Source organism: Erpetoichthys calabaricus, chromosome 11, assembly GCF_900747795.2.
Source record: "Erpetoichthys calabaricus chromosome 11, fErpCal1.3, whole genome shotgun sequence".
Classification (NCBI taxonomy): domain Eukaryota; kingdom Metazoa; phylum Chordata; class Cladistia; order Polypteriformes; family Polypteridae; genus Erpetoichthys; species Erpetoichthys calabaricus.
The window spans coordinates 42,913,154-42,938,046 of record NC_041404.2 but is presented as its reverse complement, the minus strand read 5'-3'; the positions used below and the strand labels follow the sequence as shown (position 1 = coordinate 42,938,046).

Sequence of the window (24,893 nt, the reverse complement as noted above, 5' to 3'; positions counted from 1 at the left end):
CCACAAATAAAGTTATGAACGTAAACTGCCTCTTGCTTCCTAAAAATCTATGACGTCTTCCTCGGCTTTAATTAAGGGAGGGTATTATTATCCAAGCACTTGGCAGTATGTCAAGAATCTTGATAAATGAAAGAGTGAAAATTGGATATGCATCCAGTTTCGTGATTCAGACAATAAAATTAGTTTTAAGGGTGATTTAACAAATGTGAAGCTTACTGAAAAAAGTTTATTTTTGGAGGGTTTGAAGTTTTTCTGGGGTGGAAAGCAGGATATAGTGCTCTCTAAGAATCATTCACACATTTTTCTCTTTTCTGTAGCTACAGTGTGTAATGCATTGAGTTTGTTTTATACCAGTAAAATAAATTTCTATTTTTAGATTTCATTGACATCACCGTGGAGAAGAGCAATGTTTTTTTTTTTTTTTTAAATGTGACATACTTCCACATGAAGACACATTAAAATCCATTATTATACACATTACTGTATTTTTTCCACAGTAAAATCTTACTGCACAGGAGACCCTCACCATTTAATCCTCTCCTATTTCTTTAATATTGCAGAATTTCAGGGTATAGAATCTTCAAATTGCCCAGAGGGGGCTGGGTGGTCTCATGGTCTGGAACCCCTGCAGATTTAATTTTTTTTCTCCAGCCATCTGGATTTTTTTTTCATTTTTTCTGTCCTCCCTGGCCATTGGACCTTACTCTTATTCTATGTTAATTAGTGTTGTCTTATTTTAATTCTTACTTTGTCTTTTTTTTTCTCTATTCTTCATCATGTGAAGCACTTTGAGCTACATTATTTGTATGAAAATGTGCTATATAAATAAATATTGTTGTTTCTCTCTCTGGTGTATCTTTAGGATTGCAATTGCTAAACTTATGGGTATTGTGCTACCAGAACAAGTTTGGCTGCTTAGCAAAGTGTGCACTCATGACAGGAATGGAGTTGAGAGATTTTTTTTATGTATGTATTTATATGTGTATGTATATATTTATTTATTTATTTAATTTTTTACTAGAGATCTCTGTTTAAATACTAAATTACAGGCACACTCAGAGGGAATTAACATGTAACTGGTTAGCGCTGCTACCTCACAGAAAGGAGACCTGGGTGTATTTCCCGGGTCCTCCCTGCGTGGAGTTTGCATGTTCTTCCTGTGTCTGCGTGGGTTTCCTCCAGGTGCTCTGGTTTCCTCCCACAGTCCAAAGACATGCAGGATAGGTGCATTGGCGATCCAAAATTGTCCCTAGTGTGTGCTTGGTGTGTGTGTGTGCCCTGCGGTGGGCTGGCACCCTGCCCAGGGATTTTGTTCCAGCCTTGCACCCTGTGTTGCTTGGGATTGGCTCCAGAAGACCCCCGTGACCCTGAGTTAGGATATAGCAGGTTGGATAATGGATGGATGGATGGGATGCTTCTAAACAGGACACAATATCTTTCCTTTTGTGTCAATAGCACTCATTTTGCTAGAAGCAAAAATCAATTTATTTGCAAACTTTTTGTGAAGCAAAACATACAGTTTCACTGTAAATTCAATTGTGGCTATCATTTTGCTCACCACTATTCAAGAGTCAAATCTACTATATTTTCTCATCATTATTGTTCATCAAGATGGTGTCATCAATAAATTTAATGATAGAGCTGTAGCCACACAGCCATATGTTAACAAGCAGTACAGCAGTGAGCTCAGCACATAACGTTGTTGGGGTGTCCGGGCTGAAGATTTATACAGAGGAAGTGATACTGCCAGTTGGCATGTCATATGGTCTCCCAGTTTGGAAGTCCAAAATTAAATTGAAAATGGTGACATTAATTCCTAAATCTAAGAGTTTGGTGATTAGCTTGGATGCTACAATAATGTTTAATGCTGAGCTTTTGTCTATAATCAGCACTTCAGCATAACAGTTTTTATTACCTGTTATTAATAATCACATGCTTATCAATATGTATTTATTCATTTTGACAGCGTTACATGTGATATTAAACGATTGTTGTAGGGTGTTCTTTATCTGTTAGACAGTCGATGGTGTTTGTATATATCATTTAGAAATTAATATGTTGATTAGAGATGGACTGATGCCCAACCAGCACCACATGCTACCTTGCGCTGTTATAATCTTTGCCACCCCACAACCCTAAAACCTTGAATTAGGTACTTGTGTTTAAAAAGATAATGTTGTTTAATTTATTTATTTATATATTAAGCAAGGTGCAGACTGGTACGCTGGCTTGTGCTGCTGCCCAAGAGCTTCCAGACTACAGGTTGTAATGGAGGTCTAGTCATTCTCGGTTTGGTATATATATATATATATATATATATATATATATATATATATATATATATATATATATATATATATATATATATATATATATCTTTATCTCATAAATGAAAGACAAGCCTTATTTTATTAGAAAAATTTAATTTGACCTGTATTTAAATGGGTAAAAGCTTGATCATGTCTTGCAATAAAATGATATCTTGCATTGGTTTGGGTCCAATTTGTGCCTTATGACAGACATATACTCCAGCTCCTTGGAAAACAAGAACATCAACAAATTGAATAAGGAAATTGATGGATAGGTAAATGATCAAATCTAAATAAAATGCATTTCAGTTATGTCCTGACTATACACATATGAATGAAGCACTCTAATCGCAGATAATTACACTTAACGTGTTTAAGTTGCCAGAAACTAACCGATTTTTATTAGGCTTTGCACACTAAAAAGAAAATAACTGTCATGTATTTTTCTGAAATAGTGTAATATTCATTTAAAATATCACCATGGAAAACATGCCTTATCAAAACGCTCTTTAAATAAAATTATTAACCGATTAATTAGTTTTCCAAATAAATTAAATTAAAATGCTTTACAAATTAAAATAGCTGAAACAAATATTAAACAAATGTTTTATGTTAATTAATTAAACTGAATTGTGACTATAATTTGCTAAGAAAAATATCTGACAGCATCCATTTACCTCATTTTACTTACACTTCCAACACAAACCCGAAACTCATTATCTTTCTTGTGTGTCCAGCTATGTAGAATATTTTCATAATGACAGGAGAGGAGGCTGCCTTTAATGATTAAACTAAGGGAAAAAATAATGTATACTAAACTAAAATAAACTAAACTTAAATCAGTAAATAAATAAATAAATAAAGTAATGAAACTGAAGTTTGTATGAATCCACAAAGGATGCTCAGTTAATTTAAATTACAACAGTCAAGATTAAGAATACCTTTCATGTTACGTGATCAAGTGTTTTGTAATGCTCATAGACAGAAAATCTTATCCAGCTAACATGCTTCTTCTTTGTATTGTATTATATATTATTAATTACATTATTTCAAGTACTGTATTTTGTCTCTAAACAACCATGTGTATAAAAATATTTAACGTCTTCACAATTTCAGAAATATACGCAAGATGTCGCTGCCTTCTAGTTTTTCTGCAGTTATTTAGGAGTTAAAATAAATTAATAAGTAGAAAGCCCATCCCTATTTCTGTTTGCGTGCTCTCCGTAAGACACAAAGCTGTGGAAGATTTTTCTATTATTTTTATTTCGATGTCAGGAGAATATTTGTTTTTGTACGGTTTTTTAGTTGAGGAATATAAGTGATTACTACGACCTTCTTTGTCAGAAAAGTATTTTTTTTACATTAAGGATGAAAAGATCGTGTGACCTCAAGCGGATTTTCATTCTTTCTGGCTTTCTTATGTGCATTTGGAAAAACGCCTTTGCAAAATTGCGTTATTCTCTTCAAGAGGAATCGATACCGGGAACGATTATCGGTAATATTATAAAGGATATGGGCCTGGATTTAAAAGACGTCGACGGTCGAGGGTTTCGTTTGATTTCTGGATCAAAACAGCAGCTGCTGCAGGTAAATCACAAGACTGGAGCCCTGTTTGTTAATGAAATCATTGATAGAGAAGTGCTATGTGACAAAGAGAAACCTTGCTTTCTGGATATTAAAATTGTTATTGAAAATCCGCTCGAAATACATCAAGCTGAAATAGAAATTTTAGACATGAATGATCATTCTCCAGTATTTCTAGAAAAGACAAAAATACTAGAAATTTCAGAATCTACTCCTGTTGGGTCACGATTTACGCTGGAAGGAGCCTATGATCCCGATTATGGTGTTAACTCTTTAAAATCTTATGAACTGAGTGATAACATTAATTTTCTCCTACAAGTTAAAGAAGGTAGCAACAAAGACAAAATTCCTGTTTTAGTGTTACAGAAAGCTTTTGACAGAGAAATGAAAGCAAAATATGAATATACACTCACAGCCATCGATGGAGGAAATCCACCCAGATCTGGAAATATGAATATTATTGTAATGATCGCTGACATTAATGACAATGTACCGATTTTTGATAGAGAAATATACTCTGTAATATTAGAGGAGAACTGCAGTATAGGGTCTCTTGTTTTGAAAATGAACGCTTCTGATTTAGATGAGGGCAGCAATGGGGAAATTATTTATTCATTTGATAGCTCGGTGAAGAATAAAGTTGATGATGTGTTTGAGCTTGATATTTACAGTGGAGAAATAACAGTGAAGGGTTTGATAGATTTTGAAAAGAAAACATTTTTTGAGTTTCAGGTTAAAGCTACAGACAGAGCTCAGGTGCCAATGAGCAGCGAATGCACCGTATTAATTAAAATTAAAGACATGAATGATAATGCACCATCAGTAGAAGTGACATCCTTAACTAGCTCAATATCAGAGGACGTAAAGCCAGGTACAACTATCGGACTTATTAGTATTACAGATCTTGATTCTGGTGTTAATTCTAAAATATCATGTAGCCTATCACGCAACCTGCCTTTTGAACTGACGACAACTTTTCAGGAAAATCTGTATTCTTTGAAAACAATCTCAAAATTGGACAGGGAGTCCGTATCGCAGTATAACATAACAATACTTGCGAAAGATTTTGGCAGTCCTTCTCTATCATCTCATAAAAACGTTTTTGTTACATTGATAGACGTAAATGACAACCCGCCCAAATTTTTGCAAGATCCTTATGTTTTCTACATCGAGGAAAATAACATTCCCGGTGCCTCCATCTTAGCAGTAAGTGCCGTTGATGCCGACGCAAACGAGAATGCTATTGTTACATATCATCTGCGGGAGAAAGAAACCGTGGATAAACCAATGGTCCCTTTCCTTAGTATCATGTCTGATAGTGGGCAGGTGTTTAGTTTTACAACATTTGACGCGGAAGAAGTGAAATATTTTACCTTCACTGTTGTAGCTAAAGATTCCGGAGTGCTTTCGCTCAGCTGTAACGTAACAGTGACGGTTTTTATTTTGGATCAAAATGACAATCCTCCAATATTCGTATTTCCAGTCGCTGCAAATGGAACTTCAATTGTAGAAGAGACAATTCCTCGAAATGTCAAAGCGGGTTATTTGGTTACGAGAATCCGAGCCTATGATGCTGATGTGGGATATAACGCTTGGCTTTCTTTCTATCTGGAGGAGGCTACTGACCTGTCACTTTTCAGTGTGGGACGATATACAGGAGAAATCAGAACTCGTCGAGCTATGGCTGAATCTGATGGCACTGTACACAAAATGATTATATCGGTGAAAGACAGCGGGATCACCTCACTTTCTGCATCAGCAACAGTTATCATCACTGCAGCTGAAAACACCGAAGCGCACGCCTTATCTGAAATTAAAAGCAATGCAGAAGAAGAAGAAGGAAGTACGATTACGTTTTATTTGATTATCGTTTTGAGTTCCGTGTCTTCGTTGTTTATAATCACCATAATAACTGTAATTGTCATCCAGTGCCACAGAGCACGTGAACACTTCTTAAGGTGCAAATATTTAGAAAACGTCAATTATGCAGAAGTGAGCGAATCTCTGTTTCACAATCACAACTACCAGGCTGCAGAAAAACGATTTGTGTTTGTTGGATCAGAGGGGAGTCAAAATTCAGTGATGGAAGTGGGCAGCAATGGAAATACTCTCGTCATTTCCGATAGTGGAATTAACATTGCACCAATGGTGAGTGATTTGTAGTCTAGTTCTAGTAGTTAACTAAACGTGTAGAGTGTTTTTGTAGTGTCACTCAAAATATATATTAAGATTTAACATTTTATTTTTCCTGTTAGTTTTATGTTATCGTAATATGTTATTTTTCTATTAACTCACTGGAATGAAAATATTTTGTTATTTAAATATATGTGTGTGGTTTCACAATTTATGTGATAAAGGGAACATGCTCCCTTAGTTTCCTAAAAATCTCAATTATGAGGCGATGACATTTGTTTAATGGTACTTAGAGATGTGCTGATTATGGATTGTCATAAAGGATACTTTTAAAATTTCTTTCCTGAGATATATTTTGAAAATGATCAACATATAGTTTCAGAAGAAATTTATCAGTTCTATGTCAACATATTCAGATTAGAGGTAAATTACTGACATTATATTTATTGATTTGAAATATGTTGAAGTTTGTGTACTCAAGCTTTGTGCCCACATAATATATATTCATTTTACAGACATGCCCACAAGAGCCTCTTTGTTATGTGCAAACAATGAAAAGGCAAACTGTTAATCTTAGTTCAGAACCCATTTTTGTCAGTTTAGCGTTGCAGTTAGCTGTGATCTGTCTTTGCTGCAGAAGTCATCTACCCACCGTGGCCCTCACAGATCCACACGCATGCTCAAACTCTTATATCCATGTCTTTCAATATGAATTCATAGGTATGTATATTTTTTATCTTGTCCCAAAACACAAAATCAATATGCAAATTTGGCAGTGACAGTCACTAGGCTGGAAATCAAATTCAGATTCTTGAAGCAATGAGTAAGTGACATTAACTACTGTATATAGGAATAGTTGACTATTAAGACAAAACTTAAGCACTTGATTTTCTTCCATGAATACATTTTTAGTCATCCTTTCATCTTTTACCAATGCATAAAATATCAAAACATTTGTTTTAAGTAAAGCAGACAAAGAGCCATACACAGTCTGATTCTGTTTCTCAAATATTAGCTTCTTTACACTGGCTGCCTGTCAGTTTTCGAATTGATTTTAAAATCTTGTTGCCAGTTTTTAAATCTTTACATGGGCTTGCTCCTGCCAATTTATCTGAATTGTGTGCTTTAGACCAGCCATCTAGAGTGCTTAGATCTTCTGGTCAGTTGTCTCTTGTTGTCCCTCGTACCAAGTGTAAAACTAAGGGGGACAGGGCCTTTGCAGCTGCTGCTCCTCGCCTGTGGAACTCTTTACCTCATTACATAAAGCAGTGGTTCTCAAACTGTGGGGTGGGCCCCCCTAGGGGGGCGCGAAGTAATAAAAACAGGGGTGCAAAGATGTGAAAAAAAGAAAACAAGAATCGAAAATATGAAAAATACATCTATTGAAACCAAAACAAATTCACTTAAACTACATTCTGATACTAGAAAAATAAATACAGAGTTAGATAAATGTTGATTAAAGTTAAGTAGGTATAATAAAATATGAATCTATGATATATTATTAATTAAAAAAGAACAAACTGGTATTAGTGGACTCCTTTCAAGAAACCCTTGGGGGTGGGGGGGTGGGGGCGTGATTAAAACTGTTATGAAAACTCGGGTCGCAAATACTTAAAAGGTTGAGAAACGCTAACATAAAGGAGCCATCTACAATTGAACTGTTCAAAACAAGATTAAAGACTCATTTCTATTCACTTGCTTTCCGTGACCTTCAGTAATACTGATGGTTTCCTCATTGTGATTGTGTAATATTACTTCTATTTATTATTTATTTTATTTATGTTCATTTATTTTATTTCTATTTATGTTAATTGTATGTTTTTTTCTTCTTTTATTGTAAAGAACTTTGGCCACAGCATTCCTATGTTGTTTTAAAGTGCCATATAAATAAATTGACATGTGCTGTATTTGTTGTGATTAAAGAGTAACAAAAACACTAAACCAACAAAAATGGTGGATCAAGAATAATCTCTGCTTCCATACATTTTATTAGTTTTGTTTTATTATAAAAGTTGTTCTTTTTCTCTTGATTAGTACTGACTGAAATAAAAGTATAGATATTAATGACCAAGAAAATCTGTAGGTTTTTTTTACCTTCCCTAATATTTCCTCTCTGAGTTTAATGTTAAGTAAATGTAAGGTATTAAATATATATAGGAGAAATGCTTGATTTGAATGCAAATTTGGAGGTCTGAAACCCGAAGGTATACTTATTTAGGAGGGTTTGGGACCCACAGTGGACTCATCATTATCTACATAAAGACAGAAGCAATGTAAATTACTAATAGGATGTTTGGTTATGTATCACAATGTATAAGTATAAGTTAAGGGATGTTAGGTTTATTTTTGTTTCCATATTACAAAAAAGAAAAAGAAAAAAGAGAGACTGATTCTGGGACTAAGATGTATGAGTTATGAAAGAGATTGTAGGGAGGTTTTTTCAACTCATGATCCTCATGAACAGTGAAATTGAAATCTTTTCAAGTGAAAGAAAGAACTGGCTCTTGTATTTGGTACACAAAATGATTCATGTTTCCCATGATTCACCACTAATGACATTGGAAAACCACATAATAATTATTAAGAGTATTTTAATGATCTTCAAAAATCCATCATCATCATCCTTTTAACACCAATTGTGTGTTAAAGTGAAAATTAGAGCATCGGTAGCAACCTGTGTTAACCTTTTCTATTATATATTCCACCATGCCAGAAATGCAATGACATTTCAGACAAGAGGGGTTCAGGAAAATAAATTAATAAGCACTATATGACATGGGAATAGATAATGTCCTGAAAGAGATACTCCAGGGATATAAGAGTATGAGCAGGTCATGTGGAGAGAGGTAGCTATTTAGAAAAGCTCCTGAGACTGATAGGTACCAGCACTGAGGGGCCAATTATGTTATGCCTGGACCTTGCCTTGACTTTCTAGGGGTGTTAATGTATTTGACACCTTTAAAAATAAAGGGGGGGCTGAGAACTACAGTAGGAATAGGAGTTACTAGAGAAAGGCTAAAATAGGTGAGCCAAGGAGCTCCAGAGGGCATTAATCTGGAAATAAACCCTTGGAGGGACTTTAAAGCTCCTTACTCTCAATACTTCTCTGAACTTGGAGTCAGGAGGTAATTTGGAGAAAGACTGAGCTTGTGATAGGAAGAGAAAGTCAGAAATGTTTTGAGAGGGACAGAGAGAAAGAGAGAAAATGAGGAGGTGGAAGGTAAATGGTAGTAATTTATTTCAGTGTGATGTGGTGGGTGAGTGGCTGAGGTTCCCCACCTTAGAAACAGGGTGCAAACCTGTATGGGAAGGCTAAGAGAAGCAGCAAACTGTTTAACAATGTATTTATTTACAATTTTTATTTTGATTTTTTTTCTTTAAAGTATATATTTATTGCTGACATACCTTTTATTATTGTGTAGCCAAAAAAATTGTTTCTTGTTCCTCGTGACAGATAGTATGCCTTACATGTGCGTAAATTGGTTTTGGTGGCTTAGAGAATCCATATGAATCAGAGAATGTAGTTGATAGTTTTGATAAACGTATACTTTTAACTCAGTTTGTTTTACAAACACATTTTTTGTATTGTATCACACTGTGCTATAATTTATACAAATTCAGGAACTTAAAATATAGAGCTACTGTCCACAATGACCTTAATTACTAAGATATGCTACAGATCATTTTTCTCTCATCAGATTATTTCTGACATGGTTACAAAAGGGATGGGTAGTGGCTATAGTCTGTTCGGCATCAAGAAAGGACAACTCCCAGGGGAGAATGAGCGTCTCCTGCTCGATACAGTCTCATAACACTTATTCATATTTTTAATGCTCTCAAATAAATTCTACAGAATAACATTTTTCCACACATAACCGTCTTGCATTAATATTACACTACAATAATTCAACTGTAATTAAACAAAATAAAATTGCAAATACAAATCTGAAAGTCAACACTGAAGAATGCTCTGGAGATTCTGTTAAATGTAAATACCCTTCTACTGAATTGCATAAAGAGTTAATAATAATGACAGCTCAGAGATAAAATCATTTGTACACTTTTCAGTTCAGTTAAAGATAAAATAACAGATATGCAGTAAATTGTTTAATAATTTATCAAGACAAAATATATTGCTTAAAGTTCACTCTTCTACAAAAAAAAAAAATGTATAGAATTTTTAACTTAATAAATCAGTTGTACTTTTCTTAGTCATTGTGACTCTAGAGAAGATTGTGGTCAGCATGGCAGTGTAGTTAGCTTTTCCTAAGTTCAAATTCCATAAAGTAGCAGCAAAAGATTTTATCTCTGTTTGCAGGAAAACTGACAACCCTTTTTTGTTCTGCTTACATAACGTGCAATATCTAAACCTTGGTGTCCAAATGCAGGGAGCAATTCTGAACTCTTGCAGTCCACAAGATTTTGCTCAAGCCTAGAGTTAACCAGTGACTTTTATGGCCGGGCTCACTCTATCGTTTCAACAGTTTGACTTATAAGACTCAGTACCTTGTGTATATACCATATGGATGTTGTTCACAGAATATATAATTTGTGGCCTCAATATATTATTTCTGCCCATAAAATATTGTTTGCACAAAATTAAAAAGACGTTGCTTTTTTTGGTCTTCAGGGGCTCGGTGAATTTGTGAAGGCAGAGATTTCTTCACAGAAACACATTGAATTGTAGATAAATCACCTTTGCAACTTGATAAATTTGAACACAGTGTTGAGTATGACCATGGGGGAAATGCACATTCAGTTCTCCTGCCTTAGCAATTAGCAGGAAGCATGAGAAAGACCTACCAAGTGAACAGTTGATGGCAAGCTACGACACTGTTCGTTTTTTCAATGATATGCAACATTCTATTGGCTATATTTGAAAAACATTCAACAAAAACATAAGGTGACAACACACCTGATAAGTCTCTTTTATGAATTTATAATAGTTTGGTCTGTGTAACGAGTAACAAGAACTTGCTGGAAAATGAAGTAAAAAGTAGGCTATTTGACCTAAAAAAGGTAGTGGGGCAAAGTAAAAGTAGTTGTGAATAAAATTTATTCAGGTAATGTGTAAATAGCTGGAATAGCAAATAGCACAATGTGTTCTATTAGAAGTACAAGTTTAAAGATACAGCATTTGAAAAATAGTGGGGTGAATGTTAATAGGCAGGTGTTTCATTGGAAACCATCTAGAATATGTAAGCAACATATGGAAGAGTTTTGTTTTTTTGTCAAATGAGAAATCAAATAGTTAAACACATTGCAGTTACCTCATATGTGGGGCAGATGACTGTGAAATACTGCTCTAAAGTGAAGTTAAAACATTCAGTTGTGATCTAAGTTATTACGGTACTAAGCCTATCAAAGCAAGTGATTTCACTCTGCGTTCCAGAGAGAGTCATTTCACTCATATGGGTAAGTGTTGTCAAACATATCAAAGTGAGCACTGTCTGTGTTATTTCCAGACACTCTAGCTTGTCTCTAAAGGTTTTCAGCATTTTAGATTTCTAGTTTACTGTCATGTTTAAACAACACAATAAATCTTACTTGCATTTCTCCAACCAGTTACAATAGCAACAACAGAAAAAAGACAGTGATTGCAACAATATAAACAATACTGTGTATTTCAGTAAAAGTGGCTATCAAGCAACCTGAAGACCTTTTCTTATAATCTCAGTATTGTTTGCCTTTCTAAGATGGCATGTGTTACATATATATTGGACATAATTGTATTTGCATCATCAACGTTACCTACAATTTTCTCTTCTGTCTATTTTGAGTCATGGTACGGAGATAAACAGATACCATTCCCTGGTTTTTCACAGATGGCGATGGTATATTTTATCAAATCAAATCAAATCAAATAGCCTTTTATTGTCAATTCACTATACAGTATGTGCAGAACATACAGGACAATCGAAATACTGTTTCTCTCTCATCTTCATAGTACAATAAAATATAAACAGTATAAAATTATAACATGTAAATTAAATAACATTAGAACTTGTAAAGTAGACCTGTGTACAATGTGCAATTAGTGCAAAAGCATTAGTGCATAAGCCAATTACAGTAAAAAATGAGAAGGTGCATTACAAAGTAGCTTATGAGATGTACAAAAAGACAAACAGTTAGTAGCAGATGTAATATTGAGTCTTTATATAATACAAGCTGAGGTAGGGTACTTGGTAGATAGTGACTCTTGTTATAATGTATTTGTAGAGGTTTCTGAGTGCAGAGGAAGTTATTCAACCCTTTCTTATGGGTTACAAATAGGTTAGGCATAGTTGTGTAGTGCTGGCTTCCAGTAGTCGATGATATCAACCCCAGTATGTTAAAAGCTGATTATTTCACTTCACATCATCTCCATATACTTGGGAATGTGAGCTGCTTTATGCTTTCTAAAAATCTATAACCAGTAATCTACTTTTGCTTTAAGGGAAGGCATTGTTTTCCTGGCACCAGTGGGGTTGGAGTAGTGATGAGTAAAATAGTGAAGTTTTGATTTTCATGCAGTTTTGCAATTCTCACAGAAAAATTTGTTCCGAGGATAGTTTGGCAAGTGTGAAATGAGAAACTCACTAAAAGGAGTCTCTTTTTTTTTTTTGCTCCTTAAAGCCTCGTTTACACTTCCATGTTTACCACAGTTCTATTCTGCATCTATATTGTGCATGGAAATTGTTGTATACCAGTAAAGTCAATTTCTGTTTTTGCATTTTGTTGACATCTATGTGGAGGAGAGTTGTTAATTTCTAAAAATGTGACATGCTGAATATTTTCTACATGAAGACACACTAAAATGCACCATTGTGCAAATTACTGCATTTTCTTCGCAGGAAGGTATTACTACATGGGAGAACCCCACCATTAATTGGCAATGTCCTGTCCTGTTTCTCAATTCCTGCAGGAGTTAAGGATATGCACTATTCAAGTTATTTAGAGCTTCAAAGTTTCTTCTCTCTTTCTCTGATGTATTGTTAGGGTTTTGATTGTAAAGATTGTCATAATAATTGACAAATTTGAGAGTGTTCTACCAAAACAAGACTGGCAGCTCAACAAAATAACTACAAATGACACAAAATGAGTCCAGTGATTTTGTTTTTACATTTTTTAAATAAAGATCTTTATGAAAATACTAAATAACAGGCAGAACCATAAAGAACGAAAACATAAATTCTTCCAAACACGACTAAAAATCTTTCTTCAATAATACAAATGTTGCTGGCAGCAAAATGTAACTTATTTTCTAAAAGAAAACACAGTGTTTCACTGTATATTCAATTCTGCACAAATCATATTATTAATGATTAGTCAGGTGGCAAATATATTTTCTGTAAGTCACCTGGTCATTTGCCACCAGCCATACCACCTGCACTACAGAACAGGTCATCCACTTGAAGCTAAGTATGTTTGGACCCAGCCAGCACTTGGATGGGAGACCATCTAGGAAAAAGCTTAGCTTGCTGCTGGAATAGGTGTTGGTGAGGCGAGCAGGGGGCACCTACACTGTGGTCTGAATATGGATACCAATTCCATTAGTGTAGTGATGGGGACACTGTGCTGTAAAAATGGTGCCATCCTTTAGATGAGATGTAAAACCAAGATCCTGACTCTCTGTGGTCATTAAATATCTCTGTGCATCCTTCATAAAGAGCAGGGTGTATCCTGATGTCCTGGCTAAATTATCCACCATGGGGTGGCCATTCTGGCCATATAAACATAATGAAATATTATTATTATTGTTGGCCATCATGGCTGTGAAGATGATGTCATGAGCATATTTAGTGATGGACTTGGTACCACATAATATTATATTAAAAAAGGAACACAGAAGTGGGCTCAGCACAATACCTTGTGGGGAGTCTGCATTGAAGATCAGTGGTGAGGAATTAATGCTGCCAGTTGGCACATCATGGGGTGTGCTAGTTTGGAAGTCCAAAGCTGAGTTGTAAATGGTGACATTAAGTCCCAGGTTTAAGAGTTTAATGATTAGTTTAGATGGTAAAACAGTCTTAATTGCTGGTCTGTAGTCTGTAAACAATACTACATCATAAAGGGTTTTTTTATTATCTAGTTGTGTGACATATTAATAATCACATGCTTATATATATATATATATATATATATATATATATATATATACACAGTATATGTTCATTTTAATTGTGTATTATAAGCATACTAAACCATTGCTGTTGGTGGTTTTTAATCTGTAAGACAGTTAATTGTGTTTATATGTATAATTTAAAAATGAATGTGCACATTTAAACTGGACTGTTCCCCTGACGAGAACTGATTTCTGGCTTTGTGCTCTGATAAGTTCTGCTGCTCCACAACCCTACAACCTTGAATTAGGTTAAGTTATTTATTTCATTTATAACATTATAAATAAGTTGAGCAGCAGATTGGTAAACTTGTTTGCTCCCAGCCAACTTATAGATTTAAGATTATGGGTTTTAATTTAGGTCTAGTCACTGTCTATGTGGAACTGATGTTTTCAGCTCTTTATTATTTTGAGTTTTCTCTCATAGTTTAATGCATATGGTTTATTTTAATTCTAGAGTAAAAATCTGTCCAGTGTTTAAATGGGTAATAACCTTAAGTATGTCATGCAACAATATTAAATTTTGTAGCGTTTTTTATGCATGTCTTTATAGTACAATAGGCTCCAACACTTTGGAAAACAAACATTGGGAAAAAAAAAACATAACAAAGAAAATTCTTTTTAGTTATGTTGTCACTATGAATATGTGAATGTCATTACAGTAATGAACCATGCACTTTCTATATACAGATGATTACTTGAAAAAGTAATAAAACTGAATTATCCTTGATTATGTATATATTTACACACAGCAATAAACGTAAACAGTATTTGAACCTCAGTTAAACTCACCAAATTAAGCAATCTATTTATAAACAAAAAGGAATAATTGGTAGAAAACTAAACTGATAATTCATATATGAATAACTGTGATTTTCATTGCTGTCTAATACAATACCGTTCATTTAAAATATTCTGAAACAAAACATATCTACCTAAAATACTCTTTAATAACATTATTAACAAATCAATGCATTTCCCAAATATATTATTGACAACTTAGTACATTTTCCAATATAGTAAAATATTGAAAGTAAGTTTCCTATTAATAAATTATAATCAGGCATGGTTATAATTTGCTGATGCAAATATCTTACACTACCTATTGACCTCTCTTAGTTTCCCTTACAACAGAAACACTAAACCCATGACCTCTCTGGTGTGTCTTCTAAAACATATAGAAAAGATTTGTAATGAGATGTGCAGGAGGCAGGCTATACGGAAGTACAAGAAGTTAAAAAAGAATGAAACCGAAGTGTTTATCAGATCAGGAAGGATGTTATGTTTATGAATGAATGCCTATAAATGATTTGTAAAAAAAAACAAATAAACAAAAAAATATTATAAATACTGTATTTTCACTCTGAACAACCATGCATGTTCATAAAAATGTTAAACCATCTCAGTTTCAGAAAGTAACACAAGATGTCGCTGCCTTCTTCTTTTTCAGTTGTCTTTTAGTGGGATAAATAAATAAATAACTAGAAAGCCCATCCCTATTGTGTGTGTGCTTCGTTAAGACCCCAAGCTTCGGTTCATTTATTTTTCAGTGTTTATTTTATTTCAATGTCAGAAGTATCTTTTGTTTTGGTATAGTTTTCAAGTTTAAACATATAAATATCTGTGATTACTACAACTTGCTAAGGATGAGAAGATCGTGTGACTTCAAGCGTATTTTCATTCTTTCGGCCTTTCTTATGTGCTTTTGGAATAACGCCTTTGCAAAACTACGTTATTCTATTCAAGAGGAATCGATACCGGGAACGATGATCGGTAATATTATAAAGGATATGGGCCTGGATTTAAAAGACATCGACGGTAGAGGCTTTCGTTTGATTTCTGGATCACAACAGCAGCTGCTGCAGGTAAATCACAAGACTGGAGCTCTGTTTGTTAATGAAATCATTGATAGAGAAGTGCTTTGTGACAAAGAGAAGCCTTGCTTTTTGAATATTAAGGTTGTTATTGAAAATCCGCTCGAAATACATCAAGCAGAAATAGAAATTCTAGACATAAATGATAATTCTCCGGTATTTCAGGAAAAGACAAGAATAGTTGAAATTTCAGAATCCATGCCTGTTGGGTCGCGTTTCACACTGGATGGGGCCTATGATCCCGATTATGGTGTTAATTCGTTGAAATTTTATGAACTCAGTGAAAATACACATTTTCTCCTACAAGTTAAAGAAGGCACCAAAAAAGACAGAATTCCTGTCCTGGTATTACAGAAAGCTTTGGACCGAGAACTTACTGCAAGATATGAATTTACGCTCGCAGCCGTCGATGGGGGAAATCCACCCAGATCAGCAAATATGAATATTACTGTGATGATCGCTGATGTCAATGACAATGTACCGATTTTTGATAAAGACATATACTCTGTAACATTAGAGGAAAATTGTAGTATAGGGTCTCTTGTTTTGAAGCTGAACGCTTCAGATTTAGACGAGGGCAGCAACAGGGAAATTATTTATTCATTTGATGGCGCCGTGAAGAATAATGTCGAAGGTTTGTTTGAGCTTGATATTTACAGTGGAGAAATAACAGTTAAAGGATTGATAGACTTTGAAGAGAAAACATTTTATGAGTTTCAGGTAAAAGCTACAGACAGAGGGCCTGTGCCAATGAGTAGTGAATGCAGCGTATTAATTGAAATTAAAGACATGAATGATAATGCACCATTTATAGAAGTGACATCTTTAACTAGCTCAATATCAGAGGACGTAAAGCCAGGTACAACTATCGGACTTATTAGTATTACAGATCTTGATTCTGGTGTTAATTCTAAAATATCATGCACTCTATCTCATAACCTGCCTTTTGAACTGGCGACATCTTTTCAGGAAAATCTGTATTCTTTGAAAACAATCTCAAAATTGGATAGGGAGACCGTTAACCAGTATAACATAACACTACTCGCCAAAGATTTTGGCAATCCTTCTCTATCATCTCAAAAAACTGTTTTTGTTAATTTGTTGGATGTGAATGATAATCATCCTAGATTTATGCAAGATCCTTACGTATTCTACATCGTGGAAAATAACATCCCCGGTGCCTCAATCTTAGCAGTAAGTGCTGTTGACGCAGATGTGGACGAGAATGCTATTGTAACATATCATCTCCGGGAGAAAGACACCGTGGAGAAACCAATGGTTCCGTTTCTCAGTATCATGTCTGACAGTGGGCAGGTGTTTAGTTTTACAACGTTTGACGCGGAAGAACTGAAAAGCTTTACCTTTACTGTTGTAGCTAAAGATTCCGGAGTGCCTTCGCTGAGTTGCAGCGTAACAGTGACGGTTTTTATCTTGGATCAAAATGATAATCCTCCAATATTCGTGTTTCCAGTCACCACGAATGGAACTGCAGTTGTAGAAGAGACAATTCCTCGAAATGTCAAAGCGGGTTATTTGGTTACGAGAATCCGAGCCTATGATGCTGATGTGGGATATAACGCTTGGCTTTCTTTTTATCTGGAGGAGGCTACTGACCTGTCACTTTTCAGTGTGGGACGATATACAGGAGAAATTAGAACTCGTCGAGCTATGGTTGAATCTGATGCCATTGTACACAAAATGATTATATTGGCGAAAGACAGCGGGAGCATCTCACTTTCTGCATCAGCAACAGTTATCATCACTGCAGCTGAAAACACCGAAGCGCACGCCTTATCTGAAATTAAAAGCATTACAAAAAAAGAAGAAGGAAATAAGAATACGTTTTATTTGATTATCGTTTTGAGTTCCGTGTCCTCGTTGTTTATTATCACCATACTGACTTTAATTGCCCTCCAGTGCCACAGAGCACGTGGACACTTCTTAAGGAACAAATATTTAGAAAACGTCAACTACGCAGAAGTGAGCGGATCTTTGTTTCACAGTCACAACTACCAGGCAGCAGAAAAACGATTTGTGTTTGTTGGATCAGAGGGGAGTCGGAATTCAGTGATGGAAGTAGGCAGCAATGGAAATACTCTCGTCATTTCCGATAGTGGAATTAATATTGCACCAATGGTGAGTGATTTGTTTTCTATGGTTGACTTTACATAGGAGTACTAACGTTAACTGAACGTGTAAAGTGTTGTTATTCTAGTGTCCCTCAAAATATATTTTATGCTAATTTCCTAATATTTTATATACATATATTTTATTATTTGTTATCTTAATATTAGGGTTTTTTTTTTTTCATTAAGACTAACCAAGAAGTATTTCAAAAAGTTTACCTATGTGGATTCTTTGGCTGTGTAAATTTGCTTTTACTTTTTAGTTCCATTGTCAAATTCTATTACTTCTCATCCTTAAGAAGCATTTCATAATCTCAACCATTATCAGACAGACAAAAATTGTAAAAAATTGTTGTCTTATAAGGCTTTGCCTAATACTTGATGCTGCTGGTCTTAAAAATAACTGAATGATAATTGGTTTTGGAGACTTTTTAAATATCAAAATAAAATTACTCCTTAATCTCAAATAAATCATAGATAAATCCTTTTATTGATGCTCTTATATTTTCTGAACTCTTGAAGTTAGTTTTTACTATAGCCACCCCCTGGTTCAAGAAGGTTGTAATAAGCAGAATTGTCTTTTTCTTCTTTCATTTTTTTTTTAAATTTTTGATATTGACATTGTCCTCTCACAGAATATGTGATGAAGGAAACATGTCATCTTAGCTCCATAAAGAATTTAGCTATCTCAGTTTGAGGTGAGGACGTTTTGTTTTGTGTTTGTTACAGCTGTGCTGATAATGGAGTGTCATAAATGTTTTATCTCTTTTTTGAGATATATTTATAAAATTATGACTATATCTTTTCAGACTAATTAAAGACCAGTTCTATGTCAATATTTAAAGCTTATATTCCAAGTAGTGTTAACTGATGAAATTATATTTTTTATATTGTTTTGAAATGTGTTGAAACATGTTTTCATTCTTTCTACTCACTATGTGCACACAAATCATTCACTAACATGTCTTTGCAGCCAAGTCTGTTTAAATTGCACATACAATGAAAATTCAAATTGTCCGTCAATTTTTATTTTTATTTTTTACAAAATTTTAACTTTGCAGTAGGTGCAGACTGTCCAAACTGCATAACTCACCAAATTAATGTGGGCCAGACTTACGGACACACCCTTAAACTGTGACATGCATGTCTTTCAAATCATTTTCATAATCACTTATGTTTTTTTCCAACATCTTAAAGCACAGAGATAATATGAAAATTTCATAGAGACAGTGGCCAGTTTGGAAATCAAACTCAGATACTTGCAACAATGAGCAAGTGATATTAACTACTATTGCTAAACTGATAAAGTTGACCATAAATTAAAAATGAAATACTTGTTTTTCTTTAATGAAATAATTCTTATAGGCAACTTTTCTTTGATAGGACAAATGTTAGATATTTTTGCTTTTGCTAAGTTAAACAGTCAAAGAGCCTTACACAGTTTATGTATTAATTATGGCCAAGTAACAAAGACACTAAATAAAACTACAAAAAGGGATAAAAATCAAAAGTGACCTCTTATTCCATAATTAAATATCACTGCTCTCTATTTACTTTATTCCTAAAAAGTCACGTAGTTCAACATTAATTGTTAAGGTATACAGTCTTGTAGAAGGTGAAACTGTAGGAACTAAAAAAAGATATATAACACTAGATAGCACTATACTAGCGATTAACCCAACCCAGAGAGACTGACATGACGTTTAAAAAAAAACCCAATAAGTTATTTAATTTCTTCTCTTTAAATAAATAGTGCCCAAAGCACCTCCACCACAATAAACACAATAAGATTTAATTCTCAAAATCTCTCGGTGCATTTCATCACTCATTAGAACATTAAAACACTAGAACACTCTAGATAAGAACAGGCCATTCAGCCCAACAAAGCTCACTGGTCCTATTCACTTATTTCTTCCAAAAAAAACATCAAGTCGAGTTTTGAAAGTCCCTAAAGTCTTACTGTCTACTACACTACTTGGTAGCTTATTCCAAGTGTCTATCATTCTTTGTGTAAAGAAAAACTTCCTAATGTTTGTGCAAAATGTACCCTTAACAAGTTTCCAACTGTGTCCCAGTATTCTTGATGAACTCTTTATAAAATAACAGTCTCGATCCACTGGAGTAATTTCCTTCATAATTTTAAACACTTCGATCATGTTGTCTCTTAATCTTCTTTTGTTTAAACTGTATAGGCTCAGATCTTTTAGTCGTTCCTCATAATTCAACCCCTTCAGCCTTGGAATCAGCATAGTAGCTCTTCTCTGGACATTTTGTAGTGCTGGTTTGTCCTTTTTGTGGCCTGGAGACCAAAACTACACACAGTACTTCAGATGAGGCCTCATCAGTGCATTATAAAGCTTGAGCAGAATCTCCTGTGACAGTCCTTCAAAAACTTGTACTCCACACGTTGTGCTATATAACCTAACATTTTGTTTGCCTTCTTAATGGCTTCTGAACACAGTTGGGAGGTTGATAGCTTAGAGTTCACTATGACTCCTAAATCTCTCATAAGGTGTACTCTCAATTTTCTAACCACCCATTGTGTAATCAAACCTAACATTTTTACTTCCTATGTGTAATACTTTACATTTACTGACAATAAAGTTCATCTGCCACAAATCTGCCCAAGCATATATGCTATCCAAGTCCTTCTGTAATGATATAAGAGATTCCAAATTATCTGCTAATCCACCTATCTTGGTATAAATCTGCAAAGTTAACCAGCATGTTACTTATATTCCTATGTAAATCATTTACATGTATATGTTTAAAATAGCCGCGGCCCTAGCACTGACCCCTGTGGAATACCACTCTTAACATTAGCCAGTTCTGATAAGGTTCCAGGCTCCATCACCCTCTGCTTCCTGAGCCAATTCTTCTAAAATATCACCCTCAACTTCCACTTTTTAGTTTGATGCGCACCCTCTCATGTGGCACCTTATCAAATGCTTTCTGAAAGTCCCGATAATTAATATCATATGTTCCACTTTGGTCATATCCTTTTGTTGCCTCCTCATATTCTATCAGACGGTTGTGGCGAGCGCCCTCTTCTACGCAGTGGTGTGCTGGGGAGGCAGCATTAAGAGGAAAGACGCCTCACGCCTGGACAAGCTGGTGAGGAAGGCAGGCTCTGTTGTTGGCATGGAGCTGGATAGTTTAACATCTGTGGCAGAGCGAAGGGCTCTCAGCAGGCTCCTATCAATTATGGAGAATCCACTGCATCCACTAAATAGTATCATCTCCAGACAGAAGAGCAGCTTCAGCAACAGACTGCTGTCACTGTCCTGCTCCACTGACAGATTGAGGCGATCGTTCCTCCCCCAAACTATGCGACTCTTCAATTCCACCCCGGGGGTAAACGTTAACATTTAACATTATACAGAGTTATTGTCTGTTTTTCACCTGCATTATTATCTTTCTTTAATTTAATATTATTTATTGTATCAGTATGCTGCTGCTGGAGAATGTGAATTTCCCATTGGGATTAATAAAGTATCTAACCCTAACCCTAACCCTAACCCTAACCCTAACCCTAACCCTATCTATCTATCTATCTATCTATCTATCTATCTATCTATCTATCTATCTATCTATCTATCTATCTATCTATCTATCTATCTATCTATCTATCTATCTATCTATCTATCTAAATTCCAGCTTGTTAGTAAAACATGACCTCCCTCTTCTGAATCCATGCTGACTGTTCTGAATAACTCCTGTCCTTGCCAGGTGTTGCTCCATCTTATACTTTATAATTCTTTCCATTAATTTTCCTGTGATGCTCATTCAGCTTACTGGCCTATACTTGCTTGGATCTGCCCTGTCACCCTTTTTTATATAACGAGATAATATTTGTCATTTTCCAGTCCTTCAGAATCTCTCCAGTGCTCAGTGACTTCCTAAAAAATATGTGTCAAGGGTTTATATCTGTACTCACTAGCCTCCTTTAGAACTCGACGGTAAATCTGATCTGGTCCTGGTGATTTGTTTGATTTCAGCCTACTGTATTTAATCTGATCAGCACTTCTCCCTCTACAATTTCCAAATCCCTCAGTACCTCCTTAGTCGTCCCATTTACCTCTGGGTGGTTATCCACTTGCTCATTTGTGAAGACCTCATGTGTTACCAAACATTTTAAAAACAACTATTTAAAGTATGGGGACCATCATGTGCCAGATAATGTAAGTGATGTGTTAGCATAGATTTAGTTATACATAGTAAATATTTAACATTATTAAAAGAATTATCAGTAAAACTGAATTTTTTTCTCATCATAAACATAAACAATAAAAGGCCAGATGGGTTTGCTACTAAAAAATAATTATCTCAGCTTTCCATTCCACTTGGAGTGGGCTTGTTTGTGAGTAATAGCCTTCTGGAAGATGTAGGATGTTCCTTGGCAGTGATTAAGTAGATGATACAATTTTAAACCAATTAAGTGCTAAAGTAATAAAAGACCACATTGTTACTTTTTTCAAGTAAAATATATGATAAAACTTTACATTTCTGAAATTATCCCAATCAGCTTTATATATGTTTAAAGTGCAGTATGTTAAAGAAAAACATTCTTTAGTGAAAATAAAAAGCCATACACTCTATTTTCTTGAGATGCTGTTTTCAAGCATTAGACAGATAAATCATATTATAAATGTATCAGATTTATTTTTGACATGGACACATTAAAATTTTTCAGTTTTATATTAAAATATTTGACATTTTAAAAAATAAAAAAAATGAATTTATTTTTCAGTGGCATCACAACAGATGTAAACAAATAACAGAAGGGTAACATATTATAATTTCATAATCTCCAATCACAGTTACTTTGAAAATGATCTTTTAAGCTATACATATCCATACTTAGGAAAGCAGTTTCTATACCTTCAAGCTATTTGCTAGCCGTGGTTTGATATAGTGGTTAAGTGGTTACTTCAATCCTTTTGGTTGTGGGTGTAAATTTCTCTACTGATTGTGTGACCATGAACAAGTCATTTCAACTGCCTGCACTGCAATTGAAGATGTGAGTTCCAAAATCTGCTAATTACACCTTTTGGTATAATTTAGTGAACACGAAAATATGTTTGACCTTCAAAACCTGCTAATTGCAACAGTGTAGCACTATAGTTTTAGGGATTTAGTTTCAAAATCTGCTTACGGACCCAGATTTTCCTATTTATCTCCAAAATTTATCTTTTGTACTTAGCTGATTTTGGAACTGAGCTCTTCAATTGGAAAACCAACACAATTAGACCAAATTTTGTAAGCTGCCCTGGGTAAAGACATCCATCCATCCATTATCTAACCCACTAAATCCTAACTATAGAGTGACGGGGCTCTGCTGGAGCCAATCCCAGCCAACACAGGGCGCAAGGCAGGAAACAAACCCCGGGCAGGGTGCCAGCCCACCGCAGGGCACACACACACACACACACATCCACACACCAAGCACACACTAGGGACAATTTAGAATCGCCAATCCACCTAACCTGCATGTCTTTGGACTATGGGAGGAAACCAGAGCGCCCAGAGGAAACCCACGCAGACACGGGGAGAATATGCAAACTCCACGCAGGGAGGACCCGGGAAGCGAACCCGGGTATCCTAACTGCGAGGCAGCAGCGCTACCCACTGCACCACCATGCCACCCACGGTAAAGACATTTGCTCACTAAATAATGTTTTTGTGAAAAGGCTGCATGGCACTGGTAGAAAAAAAGAATTCCTGAACTGGTTTAGGTTGATCTTTTCAGTAACTCCATTCCCTGATTTATTGAAGGGAAGTGCCACAACATAGTGGTTGGCATTATATACTGAGATAATCCCATGTTTTTTCATCATCACTCACTTGTGAAGTAAATTCTGATTCTGAAGTTACCCGCATCAGCTCCAATAATTTCACTTCCCTGTCCAGACTGGCGGACCTTTGGAGATTTTTTTTTTTGTTTGTTTTTCTAATTTATTAATCCACTAAATTTTGCAAAGACGATGAGTATGATTGAAGACTCATATCACAATGTGATTTAAAGATACCAAGAAGACCCTGGACACTTTTAAAAGTCTGAATTTACAGAGAATGAAATAAGCACTGATTTTATCCAACACTGGCATTTTGCATTAATAATCTAATTTAGATTAATATTAATATGAGTCACTAGACATTTATACTCAGTCACAATTTTCTTCTATCTTTCCCAGAAGTATGAGTTCTGAACATAAAATTTCAGTCACTAGAATTCATGATACTATATTAAAGGTATTTAATTTCACAACATTTTCAATTACAATTTACTATTTTTGAGTATTGAACTAACACTACAACAGAATAACTTGATGAATTCACAGAGTACTGAGCCTTATCTTAATAGCACTGGATGACACAGCATGTAATGCATTAGAAAAGCATCCATCCATCCATTTTCCAACCCGCTGAATTCGAACACATGGTCACGGGGGTCTGCTGGAGCCAATCCCAGCCAACACAGGGCACAAGGCAGGGAACCAATCCCGGGCAGGGTGCCAACCCACCGCAGGACACACACAAACACACCAAGCACACACTAGGGCCAATGCAGAATCACCAATCCACCTAACCTGCATGTCTTTAGACTTTGGGAGGAAACCAGAGCGCCCAGAGGAAACCCATGCAGACACAGGGAGAACATGCAAACTCCACGCAGGGTGGACCCAGGAAGCGAACCCGGATCTCCTAACTGCGAGGCAGCAGCGCTACCACTGCACCACCCTTAGAAAAGCATGTTTTTTGTAAA

General features: G+C 35.2%; 1 protein-coding gene across 15 annotated transcripts in view; it reads left to right on the top strand.

Moving 5' to 3' along the window:
* The window catches only part of LOC114660357 (protocadherin alpha-C2-like), a 480,950-nt gene that overhangs the window by 130,899 nt on the left and 325,158 nt on the right, over positions 1-24,893 (top strand). For 2 of the 15 annotated variants that reach the window (XM_051934065.1, XM_051934050.1), the window contains exon 1: positions 15,682-18,137. The exons of the other annotated variants lie outside the window; for them this stretch is intronic. In XM_051934065.1, coding sequence (XP_051790025.1) covers positions 15,774-18,137 — 2,364 coding nt within the window. In that variant the 5' untranslated portion in view covers positions 15,682-15,773. Of the gene's footprint in view, positions 1-15,681; positions 18,138-24,893 lie in introns of those variants that run through there. 15 annotated transcript variants of the gene reach the window in all.